The 24,618-nt window shown below is 43.9% G+C and overlaps 1 protein-coding gene across 1 annotated transcript in view; it reads right to left on the bottom strand.

Annotated features, from left to right (window-relative positions):
* Window positions 1–2,773: 2,773 nt before the first annotated feature.
* The window catches only part of LOC134958261 (chondroadherin-like), a 37,609-nt gene continuing 15,764 nt past the window's right edge, over window positions 2,774–24,618 (bottom strand). The window contains exons 2-4 of the mRNA XM_063940731.1: window positions 18,444–18,883; window positions 16,566–17,158; window positions 2,774–4,576 (exon numbers count right to left, since the gene is read on the bottom strand). Coding sequence (XP_063796801.1) covers window positions 3,743–4,576; window positions 16,566–17,158; window positions 18,444–18,873 — 1,857 coding nt within the window. The 5' untranslated portion in view covers window positions 18,874–18,883 and the 3' untranslated portion in view covers window positions 2,774–3,742. The remainder of the gene's footprint in view (window positions 4,577–16,565; window positions 17,159–18,443; window positions 18,884–24,618) is intronic.

The raw sequence follows: 24,618 nt of genomic DNA, 5'->3' as shown, positions 1-24,618 counted from the left end.
TCTCACGTCGAGCTCTGGACACTTCTGCGGAATAGTCCTGAAACAGAAAAAGTCTCTGGCCATCCCATTTTAAAGGGCCTTTAGATCTAGCTGTGGACCAAATCAATTCCTTATGGTGAAAATTTAGGCATTTAAATATCACCGGGCGAGGACAAGCTTGGTTAGTTTCTCTCGGTGGGCCCAAGCGATGCGCCCTTTAAATTTCTAGTGAGGATAGTTCTTCAGGGATCCCAAGTAGTTCAGGCAGCTCTGACAGCAGAAATTTAAGTAAATCTGGGCCCTTAACGGATTCTTTAAGGCCTACTATCCTCAAGTTATTCCTCCTAGAACGATTTTCCAGATCATCGAGCTTTGACGTGTTGTCGGGAGGACGACAGGTGTGACACTTATTGCTTTAGATCTTCAATCTCTTGGAAGTTGGCTTCTATGCGATTCTTATTAATGGTGATTTTACGAGACTTAGAATTTAACTCTGATTTAATATCTGAGACCGCTGACATAAGTTTATCAGCCTGTATTTGAAGTAAAGGTTCCACTGTTTCCTTGATTACTTTCACAATCTCTGCAGAAAGAGGGGGGTGTTGAAGGGGCTTTTGGTGGCATCGTGTCAGGTCTGTCTAGTCTCAGCACAGGAGAATCGAAGGGCTCTGGAACGGGAGGCGATTCAGGGATGAGTGCAACCCTCTTCACACCACCTTTGATACGTTGAGGTTTAGGAGCCAATAAGGTAATAAATCTGTCCATAACACATTCAAGAAACACTATAGGTAATATGTAGTCAGGCCAGAAGATGTCCAACGCTTTGTATGGTAGGAGAGGTAATCATGGTCACCGCTTAAATTTTATCATTCCATATATTTCACATAGAAGTATGAAGAGAGAAACATACTGTAAACACCACTGGGTGCAGGAAAATATGAGAAAACACCGGCATCTATAGGAGCAGACAAGGGTATTTCGCTCCGTTAACCAGAGCCTTCCCCTTCACCGGAATGACCTGTCCAGCAGCGTCATCCCGGGATTGAAGATCCGTTTATGCTCTGAAGATGGACCAGTTCCCAACACTGACAGGGTGAGGTGGGGGGTGATAAGGTGTTAACAATCTGTGGTGTATGGCTGGCACCAGCTATGGCTGTGAGTATATGAGTAGATATACTTGTTGAACAGAGCTATAGATGGAGTGACAGACACAGCCTACGCAGGCTTAAGTGATCACACTATTATTAAGAAAACTGATAGGCTGTGTGATGAGTTTCTGTAATAAAGCCTGCAGCAAGCAAGCAGATATAATGTAATTCAAGAGAGGGGGAGAAGAAGCCGCTGTTGAGAGCTCCCCGCAGTAAACGCTGAAGCCACAGATGCACAGATTCTGGGTGATCATCAGTTACCTCAGTGAGCTCTGGTAAAATGGCCGCCACTCCATAGTACTCCCGCCCGAAGGCCCCCTCTCGTCTTCCTCCGCTGCTCCCAGCTGTTAAGGTGAGCATCCAGAAAGCGGTGGGGAGCAGTGAGGCAGGCATCGGCGGGAAGGTCTGTAGCTGGTGCGGTCACGGACTCCCATGTGCGGCTCTGCCGCCCGTCCCGGAAAGTCACCAAAATCGAGGCCCCGACTTTGTGGAAATGGGAAGGCTGCAACCCACAGAGTCGGCCTAAGCCTCCTCCCGATTCAGCGGCGCTTACCCACAGAGGCAGGTAGACACAGAAAGGGGTTGGGGTGCAGATGCTGGGGGAAATAACGCCTCCGATGTGGTATTAATGGGCTTTTTGTAAATGGGCAGGCTGGAGCCCATAAGAAGTGCAGCCTGCTCAGTTGCCAGCCAGCCCACGGCCCCCATACTGGGGTTTTTACTATATATTTCTTTTATGCTGGAGGCAGTATTATATATTTCTAGCCTTGCCTCCAGAGTACAAAGAAAAGGGACTGTGCTGTGCGTCCGCACCCCTAGTGTAATGTAACCGCTCCCCCTAGTGTCATGTGGTCATGAACCTCATGACCACTAAAAAAATATTTCTACTTACACCACTGGTTTTACATTATGCTCCTCCCAACTCCATGTTTTTTATTGTTTAGTATTGTTGTCACTACACCACTCCCCAGTCTGGTATTGTGCTGAAACCCTTTCCCATCTTAGTTTTTTGCTTCTCCATGTCAATGTTTCCCCAATGATAAGTGTAATGCTTATGTCTCTCTCCACTTCTTAGGTTTCAGTCATCTGACTTCCCATTGTCTGACTGTGATATCACATCTGGATGCTTCCAGGAGGCAGAAACAATATCTGTTCAACTGATACATCTGGTGAGTGGAGAGTCGGGATCCGGGCTCTTTCCTAGTTACAGCTCTGTGGTGCCCATGTGTGACCACCCGCTGGTAATTCGGCACTGGAGCCGTTGGAGCAGGGGCGCATCAAGAGAAAACAAGGCCCATGTGCACTCTCTGTCTGGGCCTCCTCTTCTCTAGCTAGCAGACCAATAGACTCTGGGCACTAGAGCCACTAGGAGACTAGCACTATACCAGAGTCTAGTGTGCACGTGCAGGTCTCCGGGAAAATGGCCACTGCATAATTTTCCCCATGGTTTCTGCAGCGCTGCTGCTGCTGACGTGGGACTGCTGCACTTCACCCATTATAGATTCGCCAGTGCATGGGAGGGCTGCTTCATCATGTTACAGAGTGCCTTGCTACTTGTCGCTGTTGACTATGATCGCCTGTTACTCTCTGAAACATAACTTTTAGATTCTCTCTACTTACTCAAAGAATAACTCTCACAAACATGCTTTATTTCAAATCTTTATTTCTGGAGTAGTGAAAATGGAATGAAAAATATTTTGCATGTGTTTTGCAGGTGATATATTTTACAGGCATAATGGATGGATTCAATTAAACACACTCACATTACTCTCCATAGGGTGCGAGCAGAATCTTCCTGCTGCAGATAACACGCAGAAGGCATTAGGACACACAAGTAACCTTAGGTTGCCTACTACTAGGTGAAGCAGGGGAGTAATGTTTGTGAATGTGTGTATTTAACTGCTAATTCCCTAATCTTTGTTTCTATGAGAAAGTCTAAGGGGGGGATTCAAATGTTTGAAAAGTTGGTTGGGTGTCTGTTTTTTCCTGTCTATTAGAGAGGAAAAAACAAATTCCCAACTGACTTTGCAAATATTTGAATCTCCCCCTAATACTGTAAACGGTCACTGTTTTTGCTTTCCTTTTTCCTTGTTAGGTTTTTCCAGCAGCAAACATGACACAATAGGAAAACATCAGATTCAAAGGCACTCCAAAGTTGATGGTAATCACAAGAGTGCTCATACAGAACAACAGCCTCCTGTAAAACCAGCAGTGGAAGGACGCACAGTTAAGGCAAATGGCGAGGGACAGCTATGCGTCTCAAGAATACTAAAGTGACTCGTTGATGTTTTATGTGTTTCCGTCTTCCACTGTCCGCCTTTATTGCAGAGGTTAGACTCTACTGGTAGCTGCACAGAAACAACACTCACTAATGACTGCTTTATTACTGGCGGCTGATAATGCTACACATTCCCCATCAGCAATTGCATCTTTTACACTGCTATTTATGTATCAAGTGACCCTTACACCTTTTAGATCGTAAGCTCTTCTGGACAGGTCCAGTTTTGCTTTCTGTTTCAGTTCATTGTATGTAATTTATTTGGTTCATGATCCCCAAAGTGTAACCTAAATTTGCACTGACTGTTTTAGTATTCTCGGTACAATGTTAGCGAGAATCAGAGAGTAACATACTTTGGACATGAAGGTAAGGGTACGGAGTCGGCTAAGCTACAATCAAGTTTTTCATTATCCATTCCCCATAAGCTGGATGCAGTGACATAAATATGTCGGTCTTCATCAACATTCTCATACACATCATCCCATTTGTCTGGATCAGTTTCCTGCTTCCTTCCGCCATCTATTCCATCTTCATCATGATAACGTTGGAACTGAAAGTTATTGGTGCGCCTAGTATATAGAATGAAGCAAACAGCTGCCACCAGCACCACGACAGCCATAAAGGACCCAATAATCACAAAGGGGGAGCTGTTGGTACTGGGTGGAGAATTTACATGATAGGTCTGCTCTGGAACGTCATCTGTTTGACCATTTGCACACTGCCCGGGTTTTGGCTTTTGGCATTTCGCAATGTCTATATTTTGGGGCACAATGCAAACTGTGTAGATGGTACCAGGATGTAGATGGTAAAGTTGGGCATGCATTGGTTCCCCTAAAATGTGCAGTGTACCTCTGTCTTCATCTGCAGAGTAAACAATCTGAAAGGATTTGTAAGTTCTGGAGACCGACCAAGAAACCTGAAGTGACTCCTCACCCATCGATTTCACCAGAACGTTAGATATGTAATCTGCGAGACATGGATCTTCATCCACCTTATTTATCACTGTAGTAGAAACCGATGTTGCTGGTGTGAATATTTTGTAAGGTGTTACAAGTGCTCTAGTGGTAACGGCCACGGAGGGGGGTGAATTCACCAATTTGCCTTCAGTATAGTTTCCTGGAGTAGCCGTTGTGGAATCTTCAGTTAACGACTTGCAGTTGAGGTGTAATATCTGGTAAAGAAAATAGTTAAAAGTCCCAGTTTAATTTGACAATTTACCAAAAAGTATTTTTTTTTGCTTTAATATAACAAGATAACCCTTTTTTTTTTTTTAGAATCTAAAATACTTACACAACTTGTGTAGAAGTCTACAAACCTGTCAGAAAACGTACATATTACTAGTCCAGCACCAGTATCTTCCCAATACAGTCACACAACTTCAGCTTTTTCTAACTTACAATAAATGTAACAATTCTTTGCAGCTGTGTACAAGGTATTGTTCTCTGGTATTAAACAGCTGAGATATAGAGAGACTGCCAGCTATGGGCTTTACTGCAGCCTAGTCTATACAGGTGAAAACAGCAGGAATTATCAGCCAAAAGTGTGGAACCATCACCGCACACCCTAAACCCAGAGATGATACTTCTCTACTCAGGGGCGTTTTAAGAGAGAAGGGGACCTGCATGCAGCCTCTGTTTCGGGCCCTCTCTGGCAGCAAGTAGACACTGGCATAATGTCAAAGTCTATTGCGCATGTGCAGGTCTCCAGGAACATGGCTCCTGAGCCTTGCTCCTGCGACATCTCCAGTGCATATGCGCAAATCATTAAAAAATGGTTGCCGTGGAACTCCGGAGGGGTAAGTACACTGCACCCATTATAGAAACTCCTATGTCTCTAATGGCATTGCAGTTATCACCAGGAAAATGACACTGATGTTACAGCACTTTCCCAGAGATCTGTGCATGAGCAGGAGAGGAATCACCAGGAACATGGTGCCGGCACCATTTTCCCGGAGATCTGCATATGTGCAGTAGAGTATGGCACAGTGCGAGGGTCTACTCGGCACGTGGACCTGCAATAGAGGATGGCCCACACAGAGACTGTACACGTCTCCCTTCTCTCTTACACTATCCCTACCTATATTCAAGTACTCCTCAACTTACTCAGCATCGGGCCTCTAAAGTAGGAAGAACCTGCTGATGCTTAGTAGCACAGAGCCGCACCACTAGGCCCCATTATATGTAAATGAAATAATAGCGCCAATGTCAGGATTATGACCAAATACTGCCAAATGTTGAAGATTTTAAGTAAGAATTTATTAGGGGGCCAACATGTACTTATTAATTATGGTGCTAATAATTATTGGTGTATTAAGAAGGTACGGTAATATCAATGTATTATTTTGTAATAGGAGTACAACTATTTGATTTATTTTTAACAGGACACGTAAGCCCCTTTCACATCTCCAATGCCGGATCCCACCCTGGAATTGTTTAATGGGTCCTTCCTGGGTGGGATATGGCATGGGAGCCTAAGCACTGGCTTCCCGACTCGGCAATATGCTAGGCCGGTTGCCATTGCGGCGGGGGGCGGAGCCAACAGCGGAGGTAGCACTGGGAGATGAGCTCATCTCTGTGCCGCCTCAATCTATGTAATAAACGGGTCCTTGGTCGCATTGCCACTGACCCAGCATTCAACCCAGGAATAACCCTTCTTATAACCCTGGTTGAATTACCGAGTCAGGAGACCCGGGAATTCTCCAAGGCCCCTTTCACATCGCACAGTGACCCGTGTCGACCGGGTCGATACCAGGTTATGTTTGCGATGTGAAAGGGGTAATATTGGTAAGAAGACCTCTTAATACCATTCTGATTTTATCAGTTCCATGTAAGGCTGCAGCAGAGAAACACATCAAGGTGCTCCGTTCATATGCTGTGTTCATCCGAGAGGTACAACGCTTTATTTGGGCTACACAGATACCACCGCTAAAACACCTTAGTGTGTCCGCTGCACACTATTGAGACGAGAACTTAACTCACTCACAAGCACAAGTATAAAGGTCGTGAGCAGGAGCTAGTACATTCAGGCTGCCTGTGGCTACAATTGCCTTTAGTGTTTGTCAACTACAACCCGACATAGTGGTGTAATCACGACACCATAGGAATTCTGCGGTCGGTATCCCAGTGTCGGTATGCTGACCTCCAGGATCCTGACTGCCGGTCTCACAGCCCCAACCCATTAGGGAACTCAACCTCAAATACTCCTGGTGCTCTGATTGATCAGGACTGAACACTGCAATTCTTAGGGGTAATTGGTTTTTACCCCTTATATAGTCGAACAAAAATAGAAAATATAGAGCGCTGTTCTATCTGATGTGGATTTTAATTCAGAAATATAAATTCAGCATATACATATATGTTTGATACCGGACAGCGTCACATAAAAACAATAAAATAAAAAAAATCACAAAAAAATATTATACACACTCCTCTAAAAAGTATTATTATCTTGTTAGAATTGCACTCAATATATTTTTTGTTAATATTTGCAATTAGCAACATGCAATACTTGTTACTTTCTATTTCCAGCTTTAACTAATAATCAGGCAAATCATGCATTAGTGTGCCATTTCACATAGACACGTATCTCTTTAAAAAGGGTATTAAAACGCTCCCCGGGAACTATAGACCGGTACGCTTGACATCTATAGTGGGGAAAATATTAGAAGGTATATTAAGGGATAGCATTCTAGAGTACTTGGATTCCTCCTAGGTTATTACTAGGAATCAGCATGGATTTGTGAAGGACAGGTAATGTGAAACTAACTCAATAAGCTTCTACGAGAAAGTGAGTGATAATATTGATCATGTTATGATTCCCGAACTCCAGACCAGAGGAGATCTTATGGCAGAGGTCTGAGTACAGGGAAGATCTGCTGGTAGTGGGAGCAGGAGAGCCTAGTAACCCCTGGCGCCCTAACTCCGTTGTCTCGCCCGTGTTATCAGAAATCCCCTGCGAGACTATGGTTGCTTGAGCCCATGGCAGCCGCGTTCGAAGGGCGGATTATGTCTGCCCAACCCCGATGCCCCCTCAGGTCTTAATGGGAGACAAAGGGAAATCCGAGACAGGGTGATAACAAGGGGCCCTCTGACTAAGCAACCAGGCCAGGGGTTACAAGCTAACTAACTTAAACCAAAGGTATGTGCGGACTAGCCGCCAGGGAAAAGGACAACCAAGGATCCACCGATCCGTTACTCCTATCCAGCACCGCTGGATACCAGAGTGGATCTGTGGGAGCGGAATCCTCCGCAAAAGCTCCAGAACACAAATATACTAAATAATAAACAGTAAGCGGACAAGCCGCAACACACGGCTGCGCCGCGACTCACGAACACCACAGGATGTTAAAGGTGCTCGGTCAGACTCCAGGAATGATGACAACTTTCCGAGTACAGGACCACTGAGGACAGGAACAACCGGATTGAGCAAGACTGGAACTCTCTGCAACTGACACAGGCAAACAGGAAGCTATCACCGGCGTCTGTGGGAAGTCCAAAGGGTGCTTATAACAGAGAGCTCCCCAATCAGGAGCCAGACTGGGTAATCACAATGAATGCCGTGCAGCTTGCAAGCTGCACGGCCAGCACACCATAAAATAATTAGAACAGACCCAGCAACGGGGAACGCGGCCCGAACGTGGCGTCCCCGTTGCTAGGGTCAGAGCGGCTCCGTGCGCCCGGCGTCTAGCGTTGCCAGGGAGCCGGCGGCTGTACGCGCACGGCGTCCCTGGTTGCTAGGCGCCGGGCCGCACCGACGAGCGGACCCCGGCGCCTAACAGTACCCCCCCCCCCTTGAGGAGGGGTCAAGGAACCCCTAAAGCCAGGTTTCTGAGGAAATTCTCGAAAAAATGCCCTTTTGAGCCTCGGGGCATGAAGATCCTCATCCAGGACCCAAGACCTTTCCTCTGGCCCATAACCTCTCCAATGTACCAAAAAATAAAGCCGACCCCGGGAAAACTTGGAATCGAGAACCTTCTCAACCAGGAACTCCTGCTGACCCTGTACATTTATTGGTGATCTCCCCTGAGATATTTTACGAGGAAATCTACTGGACGAAACATATGGTTTCAGCAATGAGCAATGGAAGGTATTTCCGATCCGTAAAGTTTTTGGTAAACGCAACCGGAAAGCAACTGGATTGACTTTTTTGATAATGTGAAATGGTCCAATAAATTTAGGACCCAATCTGGCTGAGGTTTGTCGAAGTTTAATGTTGCGAGTCGACAACCACACCCTATCTCCTACTTTAAAAGTGCACGGCCGCCGGAGCCTGTCAGAAAATCTTTTTTCCCGGAATGCCGCTTTTCTGAGAGCCAGGTGTACTTTTCTCCAAATGAGTCTAAGATGAGAGGTCAGGGCCAGTGAGGAGACAGAGGAATGTTGAAAAAATGAATTAGCCCTGGGGTGAAAACCAAAAACTGCAAAAAATGGAGACACATTGGTGGAAGAATGACAGGCATTATTATAAGCAAACTCCGCCAATGGAAGAAACTCAGACCAGTCATTTTGGAGTTTGGCCGAGTACAAACGCAAATATTGTTTTAGAGATTGATTAACTCGCTCAGTCTGCCCATTGGATTGGGGATGATAGCCAGACGTTAAAGATAATTTCATCTTTAATGAAGCACAAAAAGACTTCCAAAATTGTGCAATGAATTGTGGACCCCGATCAGAAACAATATCAGTGGGTAAGCCATGGAGTCTGAAAACATGGCGGAGGAACAAGACTGCCAATCCCTGGGCAGATGGCAATCGGGGAAGAGCAATGAAATGGGCCATTTTGCTAAAACGGTCCACTACCACCCATATGACTCGGCATCCGGCTGACAGAGGGAGGTCCACCACAAAATCCATGGAGATATACGACCATGGCCTAAGAGGAACATTCAAGGGCATAAGTTGACCGATAGGCAAAGAACGAGGAACTTTATGCTGTGCACAGACCTGACACGAAAAAACAAACTCTTTAATGTCTTTGGAAAGACCAGGCCACCATACAGAGCGGGAGACTAATTCCAAAGTCTTAGCGATTCCCGGATGCCCGGCAACTTTGCTATCATGAAACTCCGTCAAAACAGTTGCTCTCAAAAACTCAGGGACAAAAAGACGACCAGCAGGAGTATTTCCAGGAGCTTGATGTTGAAGCAGCTTTAACTGGGTAAATACATCCTGTGTGAGGCCTGCCCGAATGACTGAAGACGGAAGTATGGGAGTAACAGGACTGTTGTCTTGAACTGGAAGAAAACTGCGTGACAGGGCATCTGCCTTAGTATTCTTGGAACCTGGCCTGAAGGTGATAATAAATTTGAAACGAGTAAAAAATAAAGCCCAACGAGCCTGCCGGGCATTCAGTCGTTTAGCTGATTCAATGTATTGAAGATTTTTGTGATCAGTCAAAACTGAAATGGTATGAGTCGCTCCTTCAAGCCAATGACTCCACTCCTCGAAAGCCCATTTAATAGCCAGCAATTCCCGGTTACCAACATCGTAGTTGGATTCTGCAGATGAGAATTTCCTGGACATAAAGGCACAAGGATGTAATTCGAGGGAATCCGGATCCTTCTGAGATAGGATAGCCCCTACTCCAACCTCCGAGGCATCAACCTCAACAATGAAAGGCAATTCTGGGTTGGGATGTCTGAGGACAGGGGCTGAGACAAAGGCTTGTTTCAAGGCCTGAAAAGATAACTCAGCTTCATGTGACCAATTGGTAGGATCTGCTCCCTTCTTAGTCAGTGCCACAATGGGAGCAACTAGGTCAGAGAAGGAGTGAATAAATCTTCTATAGTAGTTCGCAAACCCTAAAAAGCGCTGAATTGCTTTTAAGTTGGTGGGTTGCGCCCAACTAAGGATGGCTTGGAGCTTCTTTGGTTCCATACAGAATCCCCGAGGGGAAATAATGTACCCTAAAAAGGATACCTCCGTGACATGAAATTCACACTTCTCAAGCTTGGCATATAGGTGATTTTCACGTAATTTTTTTAGAACCTGACGCACCTGGGTAACATGTTGTTCTACAGAGTCAGAATAAATCAAAATATCGTCTAAGTAGACTACAACGAACCTTCCAAGAAACTCACGGAGCACATCGTTAATGAGATCCTGGAAAACTGCCGGAGCGTTAGACAGGCCAAATGGCATAACCAGATACTCATAGTGGCCTGACTGAGTACTGAATGCCGTTTTCCACTCATCCCCTGACTTGATTCTGATGAGGTTATATGCTCCTCTCAGGTCAATCTTAGAAAAAATCACAGCCGAACGTAGCTGATCAAAGAGGACAGAGATCAGCGGCAGAGGGTAAGTATTCTTTACTGAGATTTTATTCAAAGCTCTAAAGTCAATGCAGGGTCTAAGTGAACCATCCTTCTTCTCTACGAAGAAGAAACCTGCACTTAAAGGGGATTTAGATGGCCTGATAAATCCTTTCCCAAGGCTTTCTTTCACATACTCATTCATGGCCACAGTTTCAGGACCAGACAATGCATATAACCTTCCTTTAGGCAACGTGGCACCAGGAATTAGCTCAATGGCACAATCATAAGGCCTATGGGGAGGCAGAATATCCGCATTGCCCTTGGAAAATACATCAACAAAATCCTGGTATTCCACAGGAATGGGTGCGGGAACGGCGGCAGCTACTCGGATAGGAAGCGTAATACATTCTTTATTACAGATGGTACCCCATTGTAAGATCTCCCCCGACTGCCAATCAATGATGGGATTATGAAAGGCCAGCCAAGGGTGACCCAGAACCACAGGAACTGCTGGACAATGGGTAAGGAAAAACTCAATCTTTTCAGAATGCAGAGCTCCTACCGAAAGTAAAACAGGAGGTGTACAGAGAGAAATAACCCCATTGGACAAGGGACTCCCATCTAAACCATGCATGGTGACACACCTACCCAAGGTTAACTGAGGAATACCTAAGGCCTTGGCCCATGTTAAATCCATAAAGTTCCCTGCAGCTCCACTGTCCACAAAAGCAGAGACCGAGGAACAGAGGCTGCCAAAGGAAACTTTAGCAGGAACTAACAGTGAATTATTTGAGGAGATAAGCTGCAGACCAAAGTGAACCCCCTCACAACTCACTTGGTCGGGAAGTTTCCCGACTTGTTCGGACAACTACGGGCAAAATGTCCCTTACCTCCACAGTATAAACAAAGACCAGAATTTTGCCTCCTGGTTCTTTCTTCAGGAGACAATTTGGAGAGACCTATCTGCATAGGCTCCTCCATGTCCACAGGAATGGAAAAAACACAAGGAGTAGATCCGACAGATGCTCCTTTTTCAGCCCTCCGCTCTCTGAGCCGACGATCTATCTTAATAGAGAGCTCCATGAGTTTATCGAGAGTCTCAGGAGCGGGATACTGAAGGAGACTGTCTTTTATAGATTCAGATAAGCCGAGGCGAAACTGACTGCGTAAGGCTGGGTCATTCCATCCACAGTCGTTCGACCAACGGCGAAACTCCGTACAATAAATCTCTGCGGGATTCCTACCCTGTCTGAGAGCACGCAACTGACTCTCAGCGGACGCCTCTCTATCAGGGTCGTCATACAATAGCCCTAAAGATTTTAAAAAGGCGTCTACAGACAATAAGGCCGGATCGTCTGTCTTTAAACCAAAAGCCCAGGTCTGAGGATCCCCCTGAAGCAGAGAAATAATAATTCCAACCCGCTGAGCCTCCGTACCTGAGGAGACTGGTCTTAAACGAAAATAAAGTTTACAAGACTCTTTAAAATTAAAAAACTGTTTTCTATCCCCAGAAAAACGGTCAGGCAGATGCATTTTTGGTTCAGGGATGACCCTCGGGGAAGTCCGTAACAGATCTTCCTGTGACCTCACCCGGAGGGACAGATCCTGAACCATCTGAGTAAGTTCTTGAATCTGACTAACTAGAAGTTGGCCAGGATTTGGCCCAACACCGGTGGGATTCATGAGGCCGACAAAATCTCCCAACTGAATAAGTGAAAAAAAATTAACTCCTTTTAATTTTTTTTTTTGTCTGGCCGGTGATAATGTTATGATTCCCGAACTCCAGACCAGAGGAGATCTTATGGCAGAGGTCTGAGTACAGGGAAGATCTGCTGGTAGTGGGAGCAGGAGAGCCTAGTAACCCCTGGCGCCCTAACTCCGTTGTCTCGCCCGTGTTATCAGAAATCCCCTGCGAGACTATGGTTGCTTGAGCCCATGGCAGCCGCGTTCGAAGGGCGGATTATGTCTGCCCAACCCCGATGCCCCCTCAGGTCTTAATGGGAGACAAAGGGAAATCTGAGACAGGGTGATAACAAGGGGCCCTCTGACTAAGCAACCAGGCCAGGGGTTACAAGCTAACTAACTTAAACCAAAGGTATGTGCGGACTAGCCGCCAGGGAAAAGGACAACCAAGGATCCACCGATCCGTTACTCCTATCCAGCACCGCTGGATACCAGAGTGGATCTGTGGGAGCGGAATCCTCCGCAAAAGCTCCAGAACACAAATATACTAAATAATAAACAGTAAGCGGACAAGCCGCAACACACGGCTGCGCCGCGACTCACGAACACCACAGGATGTTAAAGGTGCTCGGTCAGACTCCAGGAATGATGACAACTTTCCGAGTACAGGACCACTGAGGACAGGAACAACCGGATTGAGCAAGACTGGAACTCTCTGCAACTGACACAGGCAAACAGGAAGCTATCACCGGCGTCTGTGGGAAGTCCAAAGGGTGCTTATAACAGAGAGCTCCCCAATCAGGAGCCAGACTGGGTAATCACAATGAATGCCGTGCAGCTTGCAAGCTGCACGGCCAGCACACCATAAAATAATTAGAACAGACCCAGCAACGGGGAACGCGGCCCGAACGTGGCGTCCCCGTTGCTAGGGTCAGAGCGGCTCCGTGCGCCCGGCGTCTAGCGTTGCCAGGGAGCCGGCGGCTGTACGCGCACGGCGTCCCTGGTTGCTAGGCGCCGGGCCGCACCGACGAGCGGACCCCGGCGCCTAACAGATCAGGGTCAAGCAGTGGATGTGATCTTTTTGGACTTCGCTAAGGCCTTTGACAAAGTTCCACACAGGAGACTAATTCTCAAACTAAGAGAGATTGGGGTAGGAAACACTATTTGTACTTTGGTGAGTAATTGGCTGTTTAATAGGGAACAGCGAGTCGGGATTAATGGGATGTACTCTGAATGGGCTTCAGTACTCAGTGAAATACCGCAGGGCTCAGTACTCGAGCCATTGCTGTTTAAAATATTCATTTATGACCTAGGAGAGGGACTGGAAAGAACAGTGTCAATTTTCGAAGATGATACTAAACTATGTAGAATAATTATTTCAGACAAGGATGTTGAGTCTCTACACAATGACTTATCTAGACTTGAGGTCTAGGCGGATAAATGGAGAATGAGGTTCAATATAGACAAATGTAAAGTTATGCACTTTGGGACTAAGAACTATCAGGCAGCCTATAAACTAAATGAGGAAAATGTAGGGATAACGGTAGCTGAAAAAGATTTGGGAGTGCTCATCGATAATAAACTTGGTAGCAGTACGCAATGTCAAAATTCAACAACAAAGGCTAATAAGGTTTTAGCATGCATAAAACGGGGTATGGAGACAAGTGATGAGAGTGTAATCCTGCCTCTGTATAAATCATTGGTGCGGCCACACCTGGAATATTGTGTACAGTTTTGGGCACCATACTATAAAAAAGCTATCTTGGAACTCGACAGGGTTCAGAGGCGAGCCACTAAACTGGTTAAGGGGTTAGTGGCACTGGATTATGAGGAAAGACTTAAAAGGCTTGATATGTTCACACTGGAAAAGAGGCGACTGAGAGGGGACATTATTCATATTTATAAATACATTAAGGGACAATACAAGGATTTATCAAACGATCTGTTTACCAAAAGAACACTACATAGGACATGAGGACACCCCCTGAGGTTAGAAGAAAAAAAAAATCCACATTGAACGGAGAAAAGGGTTCTTCACAGTAAGAGCAGTAAGGATTTTGAAGTCTCTGCCAGAGAAGGTAGTAATGGTGGACTCAATCAATAAGTTTAAAAATGGATTAGATAAATTCCTAGCGAAAAAAATATCCAGGGATACAGTATTTAATTAACATTAAAAAAATGTAAAAAAAATAAAATTATAATATAGGTTGAACTCGATGGACATTTGTCTTTTTTTCAACCTCAACAACTATGTAACTATGTATCCAATTACGTAATTAGTAGCAACAACAAGTCATGTGATGTTTTAGATTTTTTCTCTCACACTGCTCCTGTTAGTATTCAAAGCATGTCATGCATTAATAAAACCTTTTTATATGCATATATCCATGTACTGTAGTTCGTAACAGCCACACAAAAAATCATGCAATGTAGTTCTGAGCCTCTCTTATTGCTCCTGTTAGTATTCAAACAGTTCATGCGTTATTGGAACGTATCCTGTAGCAGTCCATGCCTTTCAATGTATAGTTAAAAGCAATAATAAAAATCAGATGCCATATACTGTGCCTGCTTTATAGATTCCAAGGTGCTTGGCAGTACCCCTCCCGGCTGGTTCTCTCACCACCAGCCTTATCCAGAGTCTGTGGGTAGTTTTAGGAGTGCGCTCTCCACTTTCCCTTTGCACTGGGATTCTCAATCACACAGCCGGCCGGCTAATAGTGCTCTTTGCTGGAACCGTTTTTGATTTTTTGATGGAGTTCGTGACAGATGCGTTTCCATGTATATATATATATATATATATATATATATATAAGCGGCTTCCTCGGTGTCAAGTGAACTAGTTTATTCTAGAATGTATAGAGTCGCTGTGTTTTGATGGTACCTGAGGAAAGAGCAACACCTCACCCCCAAAAAGCACTTCCTGAAATGTACCCTATATGGGGAATTTAATTGCTGGCAAATCCATTTGCCTGGCCAACTTAGCGTGGCAATAACCGCTCTGTACAGCAGCCCGATCTTGCACTTTTGTGTGAATTTAGCTGGCCGAACAAAGGGTGCCAGATGGGGTTCCGTTGCAGCATATAAACACTGCGGCAACAGCAATTCGCACTCTTCAACTGGAATTGAATTGCCCCCTATGTGCAGTTCAGTGGACTTCTTCTGTCATGCTGCATATATTTGGTAGTAAGAGAGTGGAGAGAGATTTATATTTGGGTGGGGTATGTCCAAACTAAAATCTAAATTGCAGTGTAAAAATAAAGCTGTCTAACATTTGTGGGCTACATGCAGAAGCAGCCAGTATTTACCTTGCACAGAAACAACATAAATATATTCCCTCCCCCTGCATGGCAACATGGTTTGTTCCAGACACAAAGTAACTTGCTTTTTTTGCTTTACTACCATTGTTTTACTTATGCACATGCGTCCCGATGATCACTGATGGTAGATGAAAATTTGAAGTGCATGGAGACCCACGGCATTCCTGGGTGGTGGCAGGGTGCATGGCTCGAGTCGATGGACGTGTCAGTGGCGTGCTCGTGTCAGGGACTGTGTCCAAAGATGCAGTTCCTCTGGCCTCAGCATTCCAAATTCCAATGGACATTCTGAGTCTGGCCAATGTCCACTCTATGGTGTGCCTTTGTGCACTCCACTGTGAATCAGAACCGCCACCAGTCAATATACAGCCCATTGGCTGCCACTACTGCTTAGCGTCCACCTCCTGAATCAGGCTCTGTGCCCTACCATTAATGGACTTGATACAGAGATGAACAGAAATCATCTGTGATGCTCCTTCATTTTGCCAAATATATGGCCAAATTTAACGAGTGGTATTCTTGTTATCACTCATTACAAATGATAAATGGTGCTCCAGCCAATCAGCTCCTAACTGTCGTGTTTGAAAAATGACAGGTGATGATTGGCTAGAGCCACATTTATCATTCGTGATAGCAAGAATATGTCTTGTTGCTAAATCTGATCCATAGACTGGTGCAACTGCATACTGATGATGACGAGTGGCAAACCAATAACAGGGTATGGGCGCACCGCACGATGCATAAAATTCTGTATGTTGGCGAATACACGCATTCATGTCTGTGCTTGCAAAGTAGCAGCATATATGAGTGGGCGAGTTGCCTTCAACTCTGCACCAAAGCCCTAAGTGTACATTAATGTCTGACATTTGTTCTAAAGGTAATATTTGCTGAACAACAACAAGCCTTACGTTTAATGTAGTTAGACTTCTGCCCTCCAGAGCCTTGGGGCTTTGGCACTGCACTTGCTGCTGTGGGTTATTCTTGTCTCCCAACAATAATCGGACGTAGAGAGCAACGATGGAGCAGTCACATCTCCAAGGGTTTCCACTAAGATAGATCTTTGTGTTGCTCTTAATTCGAGACACAGGGAGAGACGTCAAGCTATTGTTCCTCAAGTCAAGCACTTCAAGCATGCGGATTCTGGAGAACGCTAAAGATGACGCTTTTTCCAGTCCCATGTTGTCCAGATACAATTCTTTGACAGACTTCAAGGAAATAGATGTCAATTTTCTGATTCTGTTCCCACTCAATCGCAGCTTCTGAAGGTTACTTGTGATGCGAATGGCGGAAGAAACCCTGGTCAGATTGTTCATCTCCAAATTCAGATTGCGGATATATGGCACATCCTCAAAGGCCTTCCGAGATATGTTAGAGAGTGCATTGAACCCTAAATCAAGCCAGCGTAGCTGGGTCAAGCCTTTCAAGGAACCGTCAGTTAGTTCAGTCAATGAGTTGAAATTCAAATACAGTGCAGTCAATTTATTCAGAGCTGAAAATATACCTGGAAGAAATAATCAGCAAATGAATCATCAATGACTGGAAATATATTAGTAGACTATTTGTATCCATTTAGTTCAGGTTTTCATTTATATACTCTTTTTACCACTGTCTGACAATCTGGATTTGTGGCATTTATGAATTCTCACACACTGATTAACAGTTCATCTACACCATGGGGCATCTACTATTCGAAATTGCTCAAATCCTCATTATATGGGGAAATATATTTGGTAAAGTGAAGAGCATATAGGTGAAAAGTATATTTCACAATGTAAGATGCAGATACTGTGGGAGAAGAATAAGACAAAATGAACAGCATGCAGTGGGAAAAGATCACACAAAATATTCTATACGGAACGGATTAAGGGCCACATAAGCCTGGGGCTGAAAATGATCAGGGGCCTATAGGTAGAGGTGGAGGAACTTTATGTTGGCATGTGCACCCCCTACACCAGTGGTTCCCAAACTGTTTTGAACCACGGCGCCCTAGAGAATCAGATTTTTTTTTCACGGCACCCCATGGTCAAAAATGTCTTATTTAGAAAGAGATATTAAATTAAGTAAATTGTGTTTATAGGTCATCCTTATGTTCAGTTATGTGTTGAGGGACAAGATTTGCTTCTGACTGACCACATATTTTATGATTGACCGCCACCTGCACTGGTTTTGCCTATTATATTGACCATTTGAATTGGTCCTGGACCACCAATCCAAGGCATCCCTGCAAGTGTCCCGAGGCACCCCAGTTTGCCACGGCACACAGTTTGAGAACCACTGACCTACACTATCAGCCCTAATGTCTCCTGAAATACATAAAAATTCACAATTTTGCAAGGAAAATAAATATACAATTTTAATGTATGGCCAGCTGGTCCTCCTTATGATATCATGACTATGGGCCTATGTTTATGTGGAGGACTGGGGCTGTAGTCCCATCTCCCCATTGATAAACTGGCGCTGCTTATATAAGTAAATTATAAATCAATCTATTTATGGTAACTTCAATTCCTTTTTCTAGATTTAAAAAACTACTGTATGTAATTGTCTGTGCCTTGGTTGCAAATGAATAACATCTCGGAATATAGAAGAAAACAATACTGAGAATAACTAGCACACTGTAGTATCGACCTCCCTTACCTAGTGTTACCAGCTACGTATTGTTAGCACAGCTTAAAACAAATGTTTTTGAGTTTAAAACCAGCTGAAAAATCTTAAATTGCAGGATACAGTGTCATCTGCTTTACACAACATAGAATTAAATGAATTACATTTTATTTCTATAATACCTGGATGCAGATAATCAATTTTGTTTTTCTCCAGATGTAGATACAGCAAATTGCTCAGATTACTAAATGTACCCTCCTGAATCCGGTGTAACTCATTGCTGTCCAAGTACAGGTGTTCTATGCCTGTTACTTCTTGGAATGCACCTGGCTGGATGTCTTCAACGTTACAATTGCTCAGGTAGAGGGCTCTGAGATCTGGCAGATTCTTCAAAAAACTCGACTGGAGCAGCGAGAAGTTGTTGTCTTGCAGGTGAAGCTCTGTTGTGGTGTTCTGTATTTCAGATGGTATGGATGTGAAGTTGGCATTGGAGCACAGGACATGGCGCTGAAGAGGAAGGCAAGTACATCTTTCGGGGCACAGTGCAGTTGGCAGTGAAATAACACAGGTCTTCATCAGTACTGCCATAAGGATCAAATATGACCATACCATGGTGAACAATCTGCAAGAGAACATTGCACATCAGAACACCGCACATCCATAAAACTACTTATTCTACCCAGGCTTATAGATAGGGTGGTCTGTCCAGTACCGTTGCGTCAGACTGTAAATAATAATAATAATAATAATAATTTTATTTATATAGCGCTCTTTCTCCAACAGGACTCAAGGCACTTTAAATATTCTCTAGATGTAACATCAAGGGACTGCAGCAGATATCTCCACCATTCATAAAAAGTACAAAAATCAGACACCCAAAAGAGGCGGAACTGAAAATGGGAGGGACAGGACTGGAAGTGGGAGGAGCAATAAGTAGAGTAGGAGGGGTCAGGATTAATTCTATACCGCCCCCCTACCCCACCTTACATGAAAAATCTAGATCTGCCCCTGCAGAGTACTAGAGTATACAGGTCGGAAGAAACATTGGGGTAAATTTACTAAGATGGAAGTTCTATTTAAGATGGGATGTTGCCCATTGCAACCAATCAGATTCCAGGTATTATGTTCTAGAAGGTGCTAGATAAATGAGAAGTAGAATCTGATTGGTTGCTATGGGCAACATCCCATCTTAAATAGAACTCCCATCTTAGTAAATTTACCCCATTGTAACATAGTAACATAGTAACTAAGGTTGAAAAAAAGACAATTGTCCATCGGGTTCAACCTATATGTGGTCTCCTATGCAGTCTTATTAAAGGACTAGTTATTTTTATGTTAGCGCTAGTTATATTAACTATAATGCGTGCCTACGCACCATAACCCTGAATATCTTTATCCAATAGGAATTTATCTAACCCATTCTTAAAGGTGTTGACTGAGTCCACCATTACTACTCTCTCAGGCAGGGAATTCCAAACACGTATTGTCCTTACTGTGAAAAAACCTTTTTGCCTCAATGTGAGGAAACTCCTCACCTCTAACCTAAGCGAGTGACCACGTGTCCTCTGTGCTGATCTTATAGAAAACAGGTCCCTCCCAAGCTCTGTGTATTGACACCTTATATATTTGTAGATGTTGATCATGTCCCCTCTTAGTCTCCTCTTTTCCAATGTAAACATGCCTAGCCTTGCAAGCCTTTCCTCGTATTCCAGCGTCTCCATGCCCTTGATTAGTTTGGTCGCCCGCCTCTGAACCTTTTCTAGCTCCAGGATACCCTTTTGTTAATATGGTGCCCACAATTGCACACAGTATTCAAGATGTGGTCTCACTAGTGATTTATATAATGGGAGTATAATACTCTCGTCCCTTGCATCAATTCCCCGTTTTATGCATGCTAATATCTTATTAGCCTTCTTTGCTGCACTCCTACTATGGGTACTGCTGCTTAATTTGTTATCTATGTGAACCCCTAAGTCTTTTTCCAGTACAAATTCCCCTAATATTACCCCATTTAGTATGTAGGTGTTATATTTGGTCTTGTCAGTGCATTGTCAGTGCATTACCTTACACTTGTCTGTGTTGAATTTCATTCTCCAATTTGCTGCCCATGCTTCCAGTTTAGTTAAGTCGTTCTGAAGAGACTCAGCATCCCCCTCCGTATTTATAACCTTACACAACTTGGTATCATCTGTGAAAATTGACACCATGCTCTCTACACCTACTGTTAGGTCGTTGATGAAAATGTTGAACAAAAGTGGTCCAAGTACAGACCCTTGTGGCACACCACTTAGTACTTTAGTCCAATTTGAAAATGATCCATTGACCACAATGCGCTGCTCCCTATTATCTAACCAATTACTGACCCAAGTGCATATTGTGCTCCCTAGCCCTATTTCTTGTAGCCTATAGATAAGACGCATGTGTGGTACAGTGTCGAAAGCTTTGGCAAAGTCTAAAAAGATTACATCCACCTCCTTACCCTGATCAAGGTTCGCACTTACTGTTTCATAAAAGCCAAGTAAGTTGGTCTGACATGATCTGTCCTTCACAAATCCATGTTGGTTCCTTTTAATGACCTTATTTGCTTCAAGGAACTTTTGAATCCTGTCCCTTAGAATACCTTCCAATACTTTCCCCACTATAGATGTAAGACTAACTGGTCTATTGGTTCAACTTTGCTCCCCTTTTTGAACATTGGCACTACCTCCACTATACGCCAGTCTTTGGGAACCATACCCGATTTAACCGAATCCATGAAGATCAAAAATAGAGGTCTTGCTAGTTCAGCGTGCAGCTCCATAAGAACCCTCGGGTGAATTCCATCGGGACCAGGTGACTTATTAATCTTTAACTTTTTTAATCGGTCACAGACTACCTCCTCACATAAATAAGCATTTAGCAGTGGGACATTATCTTTGTTGAGATTTTGTGCTAGATCCAGCATTTGGTCCTCTCTGGTAAATACCGTTGAAAAAAACTTGTTTAAATTGTTTGCTATGTCATTATCATTTTTGATTAAGACTTCCCTCTTGTCCTTTAAAGGGCCTATACTCTTTTTCTTTAGTCTCTTGCTGTTGATGTACTTAAAAAAAAAAAATTGGGATTCGATTTGCTTTCCTTTGCTACTAGTTTTTCAGTTTCTACTTTAGCCGCTCTTATTCCTTTTTTGCATATTTTGTTACAGTCCTTATAGTGCTGAAATGACTCCGCATCCCCCTCAGATTTGTATTTTTTAAATGCTCGTCTTTTTTTGTCCATTAATTCCTTTATATTTTTGTTAAACCACATTGGTTTGGGATTTTTATTCCTTTTTTTGATGCTGGTGGGAATAAATTTAACGAGTATTATTAATTAGCAGTGATTTTAATACATCCCATTTCTCTGTAGTATTTTTTCCTTGAAACAGAATTTCCCATTCAATGTTCCTTAACGCTTCCTTCATCATGTCAGAGTTGGCTTTGCTAAAGTTTAGAGTCCTAGTTGAGCCAGTATAGGACTGCTTATGAAAACTGATATTTAATGTGACCATATTGTGGTCGCTGTTACCTATGGGCTCTTCTACTTCAATATTTGATACCAATTCCCCATTGTTAGTTAATACCAGGTCTAAGATTGCATTGTGCCTAGTTGGTTCCTCGATTAATTGAACTAAGTAATTATCATTTGGCATGTTTAAAAACATTGCCCCTAGCAGTATCACATGAATTGATTTTCCAGTTTATCTCGGGATAGTTAAATTCTCCCATCACTACTATGTCTCCTACTCCTGCTGCTCTTTCAATTTGATTCAGTAACAATTTCTCGTCAGACACATTAATACCAGGCGGCCTGTAGCATAACCCCAATAACAACTTCTTTATTCCTTTACCCCCACATGCAATTTCTACCCATAACATCTCAATAGTATTTACAGTCCCTTCTTGAATATCTTCCTGTATAACAGGTTTTAGAAATGGCTTTATGTAAAGACATACCCCTCCACCCTGTTTATTTAGTCTGTCTCTCCTGTACAGCGTATAACCCTCTAGATTGGCTGTCCAATCATGAGATTCGTCCCACCACATTTCAGTAATGCCTATAATATATTTCTTGCTTGCTGCGAGGATTTCTAGTTCCCCCTTTTTACCTGTAAGGCTTCTAGCATTTACATACATACAATTGAGATATGTATTTCCCCTTATGGTCGGGACATCTTAATTCTTATGAAGCAAAGATGACCCGTAATCATCATTGGTTACTGTTATTCTAAAACCCTTTTTAGTTCCCATGTTACTAACCTTGCCGTCTGCTCTATTCCTCCCCCTACTCCTCCCCAGTTTTGTTCACTAACGCCACTCCTGCTATTCTTACTGAATGACCCGTAATTTCTTGCCAAACCCTCCCCCAGACACCTAGTTTAAAATCTCCTCCAACCTTCTAACTATCCTTCCCCCCAGCACCGCTGCCCCCCTCCTCATCCAAGTGCAAGCCATCATGACAAAAAAGATGGCACCTGACTGAGAAGTCTACCCAGTGTTCTAGGAACACAAACCCTTCTTTCCTGCACCAATCCCTAAGCCACACATTTACCTCCCTAATCTCCCTCTGTCTCCCAGGGCTAGCGCGTGGCATTGGTAATAATTCAGAGAATATTACCTTAGATGTCCTTGCCTTAAGTTTCTTGCCTAATTCCCTATAGTATTTCTTAAGGACATCCCACCTTCCACTAACTTTATTGTTGGTGCCAATGTGCACCAAGACCGCCAGATCATTCCCAGCCCCTCCCAACAATCTATCTACCCGGTCTGCGATGTGCCGCACCTGAGCAGCCAGGAGACAACAGACCGTAAAGCGATCACGGTCCCGGTAGCAGATTGCCCTATCTATCTTCCTAATAATGGAATCCCTTACCACCACAATCTGACTAGGTACCTTACTAACTTTTATCCCAACTGCGCCAGAGGGACTGCTCCTCTGGTTGCTAGATGGAACAGTCTCCTCCGGCACTGTCATTTTCTCACTATCATCCTCCGATTCCTCGTCCAGTTGTGCGAATGTATCATTACTAGTTTTAGCAAAGAGTTCCCTATGCTAAAATGTAGTATTTTAATATTAAAATTATACATTATATTTGAATTTGTGAAATACTCATGTGGGGGAATCTGACATTGCACATGCGCAGGGCTGCCATAAGAAATTGTGGGGCCTGGGACAAACCAAATAGGTAGGACCCCCCTTTCCCCTCCATAAAAAAAACACCAAACAACCCTGCATTTAGATGACAAAGAGAGGCAGTGGGTGACAAGCAGAGGGTGACAGGGAGAGGCAGAGGATGATGGGCAGGTGACAGGAGAGGGTGACGGACAGAGGCAGAGGCTGGAAGGCAGAGGCAGTGGGTGATGGGCAGAGGGTGACAGGGAGAGGCAGAGGCAGTGGATGATGGGCAGATGACAGGAGAGGGTGACGGACAGAGGCAGTAGGAGACAGGGAGAGGCAGAGGGTGACAGGGAGAGGAAGTGTGTGCCACAATGTACATACTTCTAGGACTATCACACAAAGCGTACCTCTATAATAACACTGCACCTCCAGGACTATCACCACAAGCATACCTCTATAAGAACAGTGCACCTCTAGGACTACAACACATACACGTAATAACACTGCCCCTCTAGGGCTATCATGCCAAGCATACCTCTATAAAAACACTGCACCTCTAGGACTACAACACATATGCCTAATAATACTGTACCTCTAGGACTACCACAAATACTCCTAATAATTCTAGGGGGGGGGGGGATTTATCAAAACATACAATGCTGTGAGATAAAGTACTAGATGACTACTAGATAATCATATAATACAATACATTTTACAGGCTGTGTTTCAAAACTGACAGAAACTAATTGTTTGATACTTCATCTCTCACAATTTTATCTCTTTCCAAGCTTTGATATATAGGACCGGATGCAATGCCGCCCGAGTCCGGTGGCCATGCGGCATGCCAGCCAAACTTGGACTTTTTTTTAAAAGGGATATTCACTTACAAGGCAAAACCATGCGAATGCCCCTTTTAAAAAACCCTCCAAGTTCGGCTGGCATCCTGCACGGTCACTAATCTCAGGCGGCATTACATCCGGCCCCTAGTCTCCCAAATATTTTATTGGACAAAAATTAAAGGAAAACTATTTTAATTCAAATAAGAAAAATATGTACTACAGTATATATACACATAATATATACAGTGTCTTGCTAAAGTATTCATCCCCCTTTGCATTTTTCATATTTTGTTGCCTCACAACCTGGAATTAAAATGGATTGTTTGAAAGTTTGCATCATTTCATTCACAGAACATGACTACAACTTTGAAGATGTTTTTTT

Source organism: Pseudophryne corroboree, chromosome 9 (assembly GCF_028390025.1).
Source record: "Pseudophryne corroboree isolate aPseCor3 chromosome 9, aPseCor3.hap2, whole genome shotgun sequence".
NCBI classification, from domain to species: Eukaryota; Metazoa; Chordata; class Amphibia; order Anura; family Myobatrachidae; genus Pseudophryne; species Pseudophryne corroboree.
This window is presented reverse-complemented; position numbering and strand designations above follow the sequence as displayed.